Genomic DNA, 13,844 nt, shown 5'->3' on the forward strand with positions numbered 1-13,844 from the left:
TTAACTTTTCAAAAAATGTATAGTGTGGTTGGGAATGCAGAATTCTTAGTTAATGGATGCGAAACCCTTTACTTTTGTGAAAAAATAAAATGTATGACAAAATGGTGTTTTTAGTTTCACTAATTGTGTTGCTTCAACTCAGTTTTACGATATAACCAAACCACAAAACTGCTACTTTTCTATTACAAAATTGGCATAAAAAACATCTCTGAACCTGACAACAAAAGCTTCACTATCATATGTTACCCAACAAAATTTAAGACAACAGTATTTCTGGTCCAACATCATCACAAAGATGTTGACAAAGAACCCCTAGCTTCCAGAACATATAAAGGTTCCATCGGAAACTCACATCGAAATTGGTTATAACAATTTCATAGTTTTGGACAGGCGTGTTCGTGTCACCACTAGGATGTCATTTGGAGATGAAATATCCTGTTGAGGAAACACAATGAAGTAAGACTTTCAATAGATTCATAATTCATTTGCATCCAACAAAACAACAACCAATTGCGATATGAGACCACAATGAAAGAAATGTGTATATGATGTGATGATTATGGCTAATCCAATATATTCCGGCATACAATAACTCAGAAACTCTAAAATAGCAATGACAATGCTCTAATATCGCTCTGCTGATTCATTAATATCATTCACATTTAGTGGAGCGCAGTTCCTTTCCTCGAATAAGTTTTCGTGGCTTTTCTCTCTTCTTTTCTTCACTCGTTCCTCTTCCACAAGGCATGCATTATATATTGAACACAAAGAGGGAAATGCAAGAAAGTACAGTTCTAGGGGCAGCTGAAATGCAGATAGCAACAATATTATAAGACCAAAGAGGCTAGTATTTTCGTCTCACCATGTCCTCAAATGTGGTTCCTTCAGCGTTGTTAGTTTCCGAATTAGCATCCTAGTAAGTTCATAAAAAGGAATCAGAGACATGAAATAAAATTGTAAATTTTGGTTAGATCTTCATTACAACTACGGATTACAGTATATTGACACTGCTAAACTAACAGGCACAATGCACTAGCAGGCAATACAAATTCATCTATCAGCTGTCTACATAGCCTAGAGAGGACTTAGTTGAATCAGGAATGGCAATACAAACGTAAATCTAAAGCATTATGGCCATTGCACAGATCAGGAGTGATGCACAAAAGAAACCCGATGTATTCTATTCATTTTTATTGGATTTGAACATCATCATCATGACATTAATGCATTAAACATTTACAAGTTCTATAGAGCATCTCAATTTAAAGTACATCTTATTCAATTCCAGAATTGACAGTAGCTTTTACCCAAATCAATTACGCCAAAATTAATGCTAGAAGACAAATTTCCTAAGGAAAGATGCAACAATGTAAATGCAAATTAATAACCTCAAGTAGAGCCTCATACCTTTATTTTTCCTCTCAAAGCCTGGGTTAAGGTTGAGATTGTTCCACAAAGTCTGGCTTCTGCAGCTAATGAGTTAACTATTTCATTTAGTGATTTCAATTCCTCGTGGAATTCTGGATGGAGAACCAGAGTAGAAAAGTGCTCATCCAGTACCAAACCTAGGCATATAACAATGTCTTCAACTTTAGGAATCCAATCACAAGCTTTCAACCCCAAAACGGAGGATGCCTCGGGACAAGAACTCACCGATGGAAACCTCTCATACTTCTGCAACCACTTCCTCAAGTATCTAACCAAATTCATCATCTCTGAACCATTTAATTTACTGATACAAGCCGCCAATATCACTTCATCATGGTTCCGTGACGATAGCAGATAATGCAAACACAACTCAGTTACAGAGAACCCATCATAAGCTATCATGAACAATAGAGAAGCATCCCTCACTAACATCAATCTCTTCCTGAGATTCTTATCCTTCACCTTTTCAATTGCCAACAGTGCTTGGCCATCACACTCCTTCAACCTTTGAATGGCCAACAATGCTTGGCTTTCCCACTCTTTCCTGACACTAGCAATACTATTATAACCATCTCTAGGCAGTGAAAGAAAATACTTCAAAATGCACATAACATCATTAGCTTGAAGATCTGAAAGATGCTTCACACACAAAACAATTAAGTCTGACCTCTTCTTTTCAATCAAATTACTAACTAAACTCGAAAAGCATGAATGCTCCACAAGCCCATTAACAATAAAACTTTCTAAAACCTCCCAGCATTCCACAACAATACAAGCCTCCAACACCAGCCCCTTCACATCCCTACCCATGAATAGCCCTGACTTTCCGACTAATTTACCAACATAACCTATATCGGACTGATTAATATTATCTCCAGTTCCCAATTTCCCAGCAATGTTCTCAAGATATGAACTGAGAATCTTCAAAAACTCATCTTGCTTCAATGTGTTAGGTTTTCTGAGTTCCTTTTTCAGTTCTTTGAAGAAACATTGTCCTAGCTCAATTATTTCACTGTCAGTTTTTGAGATTGTCCACTCGCTAGCTCGTTTAACTAGGAAGTCATCCTTTGCATCATGGCCTTGGGTTTTTAGTTCAAGCATAACAGGTTCAGGGTTCAGGACGATTGGGTAACTAAGGTCAGGCTCATGTTGGTTTGTCTCAGCTGAAGCTTTGGTGATTAGTTCCAGTAGAGACATCAGTCCTGGATAACAAATAGCTGTCACTGCAAAAATGAAAATAGCATGTCAGCTTGTAATACTAATTTTTTAAAAAATATATATATACTGAACATAAAAATCTTAAACTAAATAAATTTTCTGTAGGCTTGCAAAAACTACTGTAGGTTGTACACATTCACTGGTAATTGCAAGAAAATCAAAAGTTAAAGGATAATAATTATAGGTATTCATTGTAGAAAATTGCAATTAGTCTAATGCATTGACTAAACTTTTTAAGCCAAAGAATAAGCTAAGCCAAACACCAAACAAAGAAAAGGCTTTTAAAGCAATATAAGAGGTAATAAACCTATTTTCCAAGAAGCTCCAAAGTAAGGTGTCCCTTAAAAAAACTAAAACTAAAACCTCTCTTTCAGTAAGCTTAAGTCTGGGAAAACAACTAAACAAGCACCAACTCAATTCCAAACCATTAAACAACCCAAAAACACCTCTAAAATCACTTGTACACAACGTGAAATCAAGATACAGAAACAATCCATTCCATTTGTCCAAGCATTTCGAGTTCAAGTTTCTTATACCTAAAATCACTTGTTACAGTTTCCTGGATATGCTGCACCCTTAACAGGATAATCAAAGTGCATGTAGCGAGAGCTTGGAATGCAAAAACTATAAACTTCTTAGCACAAAGTGCAACAAATCAACAACGCACAGATAATGCCGCAAAACAGTTTTCAATAGCGTGATTATGCAAATATAACTAACCAAAAGTAAACAAATTCATCATCATCCAAAAATCTTCCTGCTGGTTGGAGTAATAACACAATTAAACACTTAATCAAAAGCGCATACATTCATAAGTTCCAGAGCATAGAGAGGCAGAAATCGAGATTCCAGAGTGCATACGTCGAATTTTTATTCGTAAAACAAATAAAGGATGCTGGACTTGCAGCGCGCCTAGAATAATGAAAACTCAAAAAAGATGAAAAGGAAGAAGAAATAACGACGAGTGTTCGACGAAGGAGAAACAAAAGGAGATTCAAAGAGAGTTCATACCTGGGAGAAAGAAGACTGCTGAAGTTCTGAGAATGCACGTCCTGACGTTCGGCTGCTGGAGGAAGCGAACAAGCGAATTTCCTCCTTTAGCCCTTTTAGCCCTAATCTATACCAGGCTTTTTTCTTTTCTTTTTATTTCTCTTTTACTTTTTTATATGTTTAATGATTTTAAGTTTTTTAACATTATATGTGATTATAATTAAAATATTATTTTGTCAATATTATTGGTTGAGTGGCATCAAGTTATTGTTTTATATTTATTGGGAGATCATGGGTTCGAGCTTTAGTGAAAATGATATTTAATATTTAAAAAATTAAAATATTAAAAAATCCACCAAATGATTGTACGTTTAAAATTTATAAGATTTTTTCTATTTATATTTTAATATAGTACGTCATATAATATAAGTATTTAAAAAATTATAAGTTAACTTATGGACTGGCTCACCAGGCACGTTAATTTGTATGGGACGAATTAACACCAAATAAGTTAAGTTTGTGGGTTTAGTGATCAGCCCACTGTCCATCAATGTCCACAAAATTTCTAACTTGTCACGTGTATGACATAATAGGACGAGTTAATCCACATTAAGACTTTAGTAATATAGACTATTTGAAGTAGTTATAAATAGTCATTGCATATGTAAATAATATTGACTATTTAATGTTGATAAATTTTAATAGTTATCGCATATGTAAATAAAAGATTGAATCTATGTAGCAAAGTGAATATAGTGTAAATGAAAGATTGAATTTATGTAGCATAAAGTATCTTACATAAAAATACAATTTACCTATTAGGTAATAAGCGCGACAGTTTTGGATAATAACTATGAATTTTCTTCATCATTTTAAAAAAAATATAAATTAAATATTAAATTTAATTTTTGATTTCGTTAAGCCTCATCAAGGACCTTTTGTTCCCTTGACGTTTTTGTAATTCTCCTTAAGAAAAGGTTCAAGATCAAATAGAGTCAATAATAATTACTAATAATTTAAAAAAAAAAAAAGTAATTACTTTGTAATAGAGTTTAGAATACTAAAATAAAATCTCATTAAAAGAGTAATAGAAGTTATGTATGTATTAGATAAACATTATTCAAGTATATTATAGTCTGCATATACATAAGACAAATAAATCACACTAAAGAAATCATGTATAACAAACTTAATTAAGAAGATATTACTAGAATTGAACTCGGGACAGTTACAAAGAACAACATTGACCAGAGACAGAAGATCATGCATGATACAAATTACAAACAAGATTCATAACACTAAACCTTGGGCTTCAATAAACTTGAAAGGTTACAAAGTTCTTTAACTTACACAAGATGACTAGAAACAGAGCCATGTCTATATGTTTATTACCCTGGAGAAATATTTTACACTGCAGCTATGAAATATGGAGGGATAACAGCATTCAAACTGAGGCAACAAGAGAATCATCATCCCTTACACCAGATTTAATATCCAAGTTCCTTGTTGATGGCATTCCTGCAGTTACATCTTCTTCAATCCCGCACTCATTTGTTCCTCGGACGATCTGGAAGTACCCATCCTGCCAAGGACAACGACGGAACACATCTCATAAAGAAGCTCGTTACAACAATAAAACATATCTATATAAGCTCTGTTTGGCAGAACTTATTTAGGAGTTTATAGCTTATCTTAAGCTACTAATAAGCTACAAGCTCTGTTTGGTAATGTTCCTAAAATAAGCTAGTAGCTTCAAATAAGAGCTTATTTTGAAAAGCTATCTAAAGAAGCGTTTCAAAAATAAGCTAGGAGCTTCTACTAGCTTTTACTCACTATTAGCTTAAACTTTGAATAAAAGACCAAACACATCCTTCTACTCTTATTTACTTCTATAACTTTTTCATCACTTGGGAAGTAAAGATGTGTAATACATGCATACACACACATATACACACGCATACATACATATACATACATAGTCTCACTATCGGTTTAAACTTTTAGTTGAGACAGAACACGTTATTCAGTAAAGGAGGAGCCTTATTCTAAGAAGTAAATTTATTTTTGTGTGTGTGTGTAATAGAGGTTGAACTTACATCGCCCCAGCTTCTGTTCCACTGATTAGCGAGGAGCTGTAACAAACATTTCAGAAGATAAGATTTTAATGAGAAGTCGAAATTAGGATTTGAAAGCGACAATTGAAACTTTCTGATATGTATATATATACCCAATAGTCTTCTCCATCCTCAGAAGTTCCCCATCCTATGAGCTTAACAGCGTGTCCTCCCATTACACCGCCTGTGACATGCTTGTAGACTCCCGATTTGTAATGTGCAAAATCCTGTATTCGATCAAACATTACACAGTGAAACGAGTAGAAATGGACAGAGGTAATAATAATCGTAGGGGTAACGAAACAGTGAAAGAGAACGAAAGATGAGCGATTTTGGCCTTCCTAGACCTGCTCTGCTGTTCAATATGTTTTCCAGGATATAATCGTACTAATAGGGATCAGAACTTTCAATTCCATAACCATTTACCTCGTAGACAGTAAAGGAGACCTCAACGGGGCCATTTTTATAAACTTCTGCCATGATGCTGTGTTGATCAGAGCTCACTCGGTATGCATTAACGCTAAAATGTTTGGATTCCGACCAAAGCAGATTCTCCTTTACACATTTCTTCTCGCATGCAGGAGTGGGATATGATGGCTCACAACCGGGATGGGCACATCCGGTTTGGTCAAAGTAAGGGTCGCACTGTAAGAAGAAGGTTGTTTAGTTCTCGAGCATACACATCTTCCTTTATGGAGGAATGATTAAGGCAAACGACTTTGATAAAGTTCAAAATTACTCATCAATAGCAATTGATAATAGCGAGTTATTACATGGTACAAAAGCGCAATATTTACCTCTGAAGTAACAACACCAGTACGCGTAAAGTATTGCCAAGCTGCTATAGGATAACCGCCATCACAACCTTCACCGCACATAAAGCCACAGCACGCTAAGAGGTCATTGACAGATAGAGTCACGTTCTGTGTCAAATACATTTTTATTTTTAAAGTCATTATCCTCGTGATTTAAATGAAAACCAGTAAGTTTTTGAGAGCTGAAATGAACTTACTGTCCCATAATGAATGCAAAACCGGTCAGTTAATGACTCAACTGCACCAAACGCCCAGCAAGAACCGCAGTGTCCCTGATCTATAAGGTCGAACAGATCAAATGCTAAGAATTAGTGTCCTTTTCGAAAGATAACAATTCAATAGGTCCAACCAAGAAACTGACCAAGAATATCTGCAATGGAGACACACTGAGGCCAAGCAGTCCGTGCATCAAAAGTTTTGGGTAATTCTATTTGTTTGTCATGTGTAGCTACGGGAGTTCTCTTCAATAGAGACTTGGGTGCCTTTTTAGCTCCAAGGAGACGCTTAAATTGGCTAACCTGTAAACCAGGGGCACATATTACATGATAGGGCGAGAGACTATGACATAAGGGGGGAAACGAACTTATGTAGGCCAAAAATAAGTAAACATCATCCAGCAATGTATGAAACTAACAGTGAAGTCTGAGAATCGAGGGTTCATGTCAGCTTTCCATCCTGCTTCCGGATTTTCATTAACAGTTTTAACGATTTCATCCTGCAGAATAATTTCCATAAAAATCTCTCAATTCCTACAGTCTGAATAAGGAATCATTTTGGCCGTTACTTCTTCTCAGACACAAGCATACCTGAAGGATCTTTGGGTCAACTTCACTCTGTGTTACTGGCTTCACTGCTACAACCTGAGTCCATGCCCATAATCAGAATGTATAATCAAGTGCAGATCTTGTATAAATTCAGTTTATATGTGTCAAAGGCAACTGCTTTTACTTCACATAACATTTATTGGCTTATTGCAAAAACATATATAATAGTTTAATGCATATCAGGCTAAACAAGGGCAGGAAGTGAAATTCTGCTTCTGTAAACTTCAAATTTAAACCATTGGGGCAAAATTTTCATAACTCTCAAACCTCACTGGATAATGAGATTAAAGATCATACTTTTATTACATCTTTCACATGTTGGAAGACATTTTCTTTTTTTAGTGACAAGGAAAACTCCAGTACGAGGACGTGCACTAGTAAACCTTGCCTTGTGACCTTAGTCAGCAAAGGATCCCAATAAGGTAAACCAGTTTAGATTGTTCATAACTGATCGGCTCAAAACAAGAAGGTCAATAGGTCATTCCTTCTTATAGTTGAATTTGTAACCTTGTAGCCTAAGCAACTTGGTTGGGGTTCAGGCATTTTCTTGAAAACAGGACTGACACGACCTGTTTTACATTACTTAAGCCAATAATCTGTAATCATAAGCTCTAGGTCATTAGCAAATCAACAAATTTTCTTGCAAATAGACCTATCATCACCCATATTACATTATTTAATCCATGAATCTGTAATCATAAGCTGTTAAGTTTAGGCCTTTAGCAAACAGGACTTGTATGGTAAGCAGTAAACAGTATATTCATTTATGAAACCTGCTTTATATGAAACAACCCATGTTCCCAATCAGACTATGAATCAAATGGAAAATTGAGAGGAACTCTAATCACAAGGTCACAAATCAAGTTTACACTACACACAAATTCGAGTGAATAGTGATTGCGACTTTTCTCATCACTAAAAAGACCATCAAACTGAAACTGCCCTAAGTTGATTGATAAGCTCAGTACAGAGGATCATCAAAGAAAGCATTTTTAACCAGAGATCTGCAGAAAAATATGGGAGTTCAGCCATTGAGGAAGAGAGAAGAAACCACAGACCTGCAAGATAAGCAAGGAGATGGCTCCGATGAGCAGAAGGGTCTTGATCGTCTCCATTTTTTTCTTGTTTCTTAGCTAATTGTTCAATGTTCTGGTCAATACTTATACATGAATTGGGCAGTCTCGGAAGTCGTAAAGGGCACCCATTCCTAGGAAGACAGGTGGCGGGCAATGACAGGGTTGGATCCCACAGTTCCGGATCTGACGGCCATGAGTCGATAACGTCACAACGTTGCTCCATACTCTGGAATTACAGAAATAATATCTCCATGTCAGTTCAAAAGAAATAAAAAAATATCTGCCTCAAAATAATTTTTTGCTTACATAAATAATTTAGGGGAAAAATATCTTATAAAATATAATTCAAGAAAAGAAGTACTACGTATCTTTTTTTAAGAAAAATTGTAAAAAATGTACCTCTATAATATGAATTATCAATATCATTCCTGGATGATGAGTGTGGTAAATGTTGCCCCTCAATTATTAAAATGGTGCACATATAGCCCCTCCCGTAACAGACATTTGGTTCTCCACCGATGTCTATCACTGGTACTTCCAATCGAAGGAGGATAAAAACAACTAAATTACATATTTACTCCGAATTAACGGTGCCGTACACTAACGAGGAACCACATGTCCGTTACGGGAGGGGCTATATGTGCACCGTTTTGATAATTAAGGGGCAACATACATTTACATCACTCTTAATTTAGGGGTGATATTGATAATTGACATATTACAGAATGACATTTTTTACAATTTTTCCTTTTTTTCTATAACGTGCCAGTCGGAGCGTGCACTGCACGCACCCGATTGGGCATTGTATGGGCATTGTATGTGTGCAAAACGCGCTCAACTACACCTATTTTCTCTACTTTCTCTCTTGCAACTTGCAAGACCCACAAAAAACTAATATTGTCGACATTATCAAATATTCTCTCACCTCCACATAGGTTTTATTATCCTAAAAAATTAAGCACAAACCAGTACTGTGGTTGATCTAATATGTTTAACGTGATTTAATTTGTATGTGCGATTTAAATGCTATTACAGTTGAACATGGTAATAGACACCTACAAATAGTAATTGCGTGTTTTATTCAAAATTGTTGTTTTTTTTTTTTTTTTTTTTTAGTTTCAATTAATTTTATTTTTAATACATACGGAGTTAAAGAAATTGTTTCATATATAATACGATGAGTAGGTGACAGTATAGATATATATGTGTGATAAAATTTTATAATATTGATGGTACGTAATTAATCTAATGGATAATAGTGAGAAATAATTATATTATTTCTGAATACAAATTTCTATAATATTAGTACACTGGTTAAGTGTTGGATCCTCTTCTCAAATGCTATCCAAGTACATTAAAAAATAACAAAGTTTAATTACATGATAAAGCATTCAAAAAAATGACATGATAAAGACTCACCGCCATCACATATTTATATCTATCATGTTTATGGTAGAGATGATCACGGTTCAGTTCAAATCGTACACAGTAGAAATTGAATCTAAACCGAAGCCATCCATACGGTTCTGGTTATGGTTAAAAAATGGAACCCATAAAGTTTCGGTTCTAGCTTGCTAAAATCAGGAACAAGAAACGTCGGTTCCGGTTCTAAATTGAAAAATAAAAGAAAAAAAAAACTAGGAACATGCAATTCTGTAAAGCTTTAAAGGATGTTGAGAATGAACTCATGAACTCTTTCTTCTTCGTTTACTTCTTTTATTATTTTTTACTTGTTTTTAAATTTGATTTTTTGTGTTCAATAGTACTTTTAATGAAGTTTCTAAATATATAAAATTTGTGTATTAATATTAAACTTAATATTATAAAAAATTAAATTAAAAATAACTTCAGTTAAGTTTTATTAACCGAATCAGACACATAAAATGGGACAAAGGAAAGTAATACTTAAGTTGAAGCTACAAAATGCAATCAAAAGAAAATGCTAACTAAAAGAACATTCATAAAATAAAATAAAATAAAATAAAAAGAAAAAAAGAACATTCATACTAGAATAGTACCAACAAACCTAAATTATAAAATCATGATTACATGCTTACATCTTAATATTTATATTCCTTGTATATTACATATTTAAAACTAAATGAATATAAATATATTATATTAATTAAATATATAACCAATTTTTAAACATTTTATAATGAAAAAATTAATCATTAAAATTATAACTTTTTAAAAATAGAAAATAGAACCCAAAATATATATATATATATATATATATATATATATATATATATATATATATATATATATATATATAATTCAAAACCAGTCCGTTTCAATTTCAATTTGTAGTTTCCTGGACAATTCAGAATTGAAATTAAACTAAAATCGGAACCAAACTGCAGACGGAGTAAAATGACTCTTTCTTCTTTTAAAAATGTTAAATTTCTAATTATGATATAAGATGTAAATCGCAAATCTTAATCTTTTTATTCAAATATTATCTACTGAACTAATAAATTAAGTCCGTAGGCTAAGAAATACTAATTTTGCCAACAAGTTTCATTAAATATGCATAAGAAACACTACATTCTCGGATCTTCGTCCTGGAATATCAATCCTTTGCACTCCAACTGCTACATATATGTTAGTGAGACAGTTTTGGAAGTTGTAATTGCAGAGTTGGAGTTTCCCAAAATATACTCCATATGAATCAGGATTCTCTAATAATCATGTACCAAAATAGACAGAAGATTCATGCATTGGGTTTAGGTTGGCACCAAGTGGTTGGTTTTAGACATTGGCACGTTTGAAGCAAGCTTGTAGGATTGTCCAACAAACCAGCACCGCAAAAGCAATGACTCTTGCTGGATAGCCTTGGTCGAGTGCACGCAACTGTTGTCCATGCAATATTTTATTCAAGAAAATGATCAAATAGACCCTCGAACATTTATTAAAGGGTCAATTAGCCCCTTCAACTTGTTAAATGTGCAATTACATCCATAAACAATACATTTCGATGCAATGAAGTCCAAATATAAGTAAATAACCTGCTATCATAGGTCATTGAAGATCCGATTATTTTCCGTCGCAAAAAAATGACCGGCGACCGTCGACCGGTCGTCGGTCACGGAGAAGTCAACCATTGGTTGCCTTCTCCGACGAGAAGGCCACCACTGATCTGGGTTAACTGCCTTCTCGACCGGAGAAGGTGACCACAGTGGTCACCGGAGTCCGTGACCAGCGAACAGTCGACGGTCACTTTTTTGCCTGAAAATATGTTGGAAAATGGCCGGATCTTCAATCACCTATGATAGTAGGTCATTTATTTGTATTTGGGCTTCTGAGTGATGTTATATCTGAGTGCTGCACTATGTTTACTTCCTAGTGTGTTATCTGTGTGACTGTTGTAAGTCAAGCACGCCATTATAATTACTTTCAAGTGGGTTACCCATTTCGGATCGTTGTAAGTCAAATACGCTTAATCACATAGTTATTTATATTCTATTTAAAACCAATTGGTAATAATAAGTAGGTAGACATTAACCATTTAGCAACACCCCTCTATAATAAGTCATAATGCACGCCACATCTCCAATCGAGAAAGGACTGAACTCGGCTAACTCGAACACGCCCAACAAGTGATGTCCAATGTTGTTTCGTATTATGATGGAAAATTGTTGTTGGCACGTTGAAGTAACATGTGCATGACAAGTATCTTATGAACCAGTGACATTGTATTTAAACTTTTTGATTAACAAACTTGTGATTTAAGTAAAAAGAGGTTGAATATTTTTAAGATGTATCTTTAAATTCAAATATGAAAAACAAAATTCTATATACATAATTCGAGCTATATCTATATTAGTCTCACAATAGTTGGATATAAAAAATGTATATGTTGAGGTTATAATATATGAACAAATGTATATGTTGAGGTTATAATATATGAACTAGTGAATCAATTTGGGTAGCCTGTTAGCATAATAGACAAAATAAACATGTCTATTGAACACTCTTAGCGCCAGCTAGACTTACATAGTTACATCATCAGACTAGTTAGAACATAACTAAATTAAATGTAATTACGTGTATAAATAGTTTGCCTTTGTACCTAAATCTAACAGACTAACACTTGTAAACTTTGAGCATTATACTTTGTTCATCTCCGCAAGACTCTCTTACATTTAAAAATAAATTTTACTCACATATCATTATATTTATAATTTACTCAAAATATTTTCTTTATATTCCAAAAGTTTGACACTAAAATAATAGTCGTGGATGAAAATTGGTACTAAAATATTAGTCGTGAATGAAAATTGGTAAAAATATAATTAAATATGTAGACTAAAATTATCATTTTACTAATATTTGTGAGACTAAAATTGATATTTACTCTAAAAAGAATTTATAAAATTCTAGATAATGTTATCCAAATCAAAGAAAATTATATGCTTTTAGACTTTTAGTCATGCTCGGCATGCTGAATGGGACCAATTGTTAGAAACATGAATCAACTCAAGAGCAATAATTGGTGAGATAATAATGATTAAATAAGTCATTTAATTATTCAAGAAAATTTAATTACTCATCCTCAAAAGACCTACTAACAAATCCTTGAACTTGGAAAGAAAAAATGCATTGACATATATTTACTTCCTGGAATTTTTTATGCGCAGTAAACAAAAATCAATATTTGATAGTATTACTCTTTATTAAAATTTTAGTTTTATTTATATTTTGAATTTTAGATATTTATATTATTGTATAATAATAATAATAATGTAAACCATTTTTTATAAATTTGATATTTATATTTAAAAAAATAACTTATATAGTATTTCAATATATAATGTATATATATTATTACTATTGAAGAAGATAAATAAATATATGGTGGATGTATGTGATATCGTAACAATTATTAAAAAAAAATATAACATAAATTATAACGTTAGAAGTATTTTTGATCAAAATATTATTGTATAGTAGTTATAATTTTTTAAAGTTAGATTATTATCTATTGATATCGCGTCATCACGTGATACACACCTACATGCACTTTCCCTTTCTCTTTCATGGGTGAATATATCATATATTTAAAATTATGAATTTTAAGTTAGGCAGCCTGGCAGCCAAGGCAGCCACATGCAGAAGAAATTTTTTGTTTTTAAAATTCTTGGTGAGTTCCTTTAAGTTGATTGAAGATTGGATTTGGTTCGTTCAAAATTGGAAGAGAACGAGGATAATTTCTTTTAAATGTTGAGTTGGGTTGGAAGTCATAGTGATTTGAATGATTCATTAGACAAATAACCGTTAAGTAACAAATATCATATTTCATTCATTGATTTATTCATATGTGAAATTGTGAATAAAAGAGTTGTATTTTTAATGTTTAAATCTGAATGAAGTAGA

At 33.3% G+C, this 13,844-nt stretch overlaps 2 protein-coding genes across 2 annotated transcripts; both read right to left on the minus strand.

Annotated features, from left to right (window-relative positions):
- Nucleotides 1–93: 93 nt before the first annotated feature.
- On the minus strand, nucleotides 94–3,758 carry LOC109152444. Its single transcript, XM_019300143.1, has 4 exons — nucleotides 3,658–3,758; nucleotides 1,408–2,651; nucleotides 863–913; nucleotides 94–435 (listed from the first exon to the last, which is right to left on the minus strand). The coding sequence occupies exons 2-4, from the start codon at nucleotides 2,623–2,625 to the stop codon at nucleotides 364–366; spliced, it is 1,341 nt and encodes a 446-aa protein (XP_019155688.1). The 5' UTR covers nucleotides 2,626–2,651; nucleotides 3,658–3,758; the 3' UTR covers nucleotides 94–363.
- A 1,129-nt stretch (nucleotides 3,759–4,887) lies between these two features.
- Nucleotides 4,888–8,552, minus strand: LOC109152432 (cathepsin B). The gene is made up of 10 exons (XM_019300124.1): nucleotides 8,448–8,552; nucleotides 7,372–7,425; nucleotides 7,200–7,280; nucleotides 6,927–7,083; nucleotides 6,763–6,842; nucleotides 6,548–6,673; nucleotides 6,177–6,395; nucleotides 5,864–5,977; nucleotides 5,733–5,768; nucleotides 4,888–5,218 (listed from the first exon to the last, which is right to left on the minus strand). Exons 1-10 carry the CDS (start codon nucleotides 8,502–8,504, stop codon nucleotides 5,081–5,083), a joined length of 1,062 nt encoding a protein of 353 aa, XP_019155669.1. The 5' UTR covers nucleotides 8,505–8,552; the 3' UTR covers nucleotides 4,888–5,080.
- Nucleotides 8,553–13,844: the final 5,292 nt, after the last annotated feature.

Source organism: Ipomoea nil, unplaced genomic scaffold, assembly GCF_001879475.1.
Source record: "Ipomoea nil cultivar Tokyo-kokei standard unplaced genomic scaffold, Asagao_1.1 scaffold2403, whole genome shotgun sequence".
Taxonomy (NCBI): Eukaryota; Viridiplantae; Streptophyta; class Magnoliopsida; order Solanales; family Convolvulaceae; genus Ipomoea; species Ipomoea nil.

Bases quoted from the DNA above. Each gene is read 5' to 3' on its own strand.
- LOC109152444 (XM_019300143.1), bottom strand. From the start codon at position 2,625: ATGTCTCTACTGGAACTAATCACCAAAGCTTCAGCTGAGACAAACCAA. The intron at 914-1,407 runs GTATGAGGCTCT...TGAACTTACTAG, and splicing joins CTTTGAGAGGAAAAATAAAG to GATGCTAATTCGGAAACTAA. The intron at 436-862 runs GTGAGACGAAAA...TTTCCTCAACAG, and splicing joins GAACCACATTTGAGGACATG to GATATTTCATCTCCAAATGA.
- LOC109152432 (XM_019300124.1), bottom strand. From the start codon at position 8,504: ATGGAGACGATCAAGACCCTTCTGCTCATCGGAGCCATCTCCTTGCTT. The intron at 6,843-6,926 runs GTCAGTTTCTTG...TCGACCTTATAG, and splicing joins CTCCATTGCAGATATTCTTG to ATCAGGGACACTGCGGTTCT. The intron at 5,978-6,176 runs GTAAATGGTTAT...GATCGAATACAG, and splicing joins TCTCCTTTACTGTCTACGAG to GATTTTGCACATTACAAATC.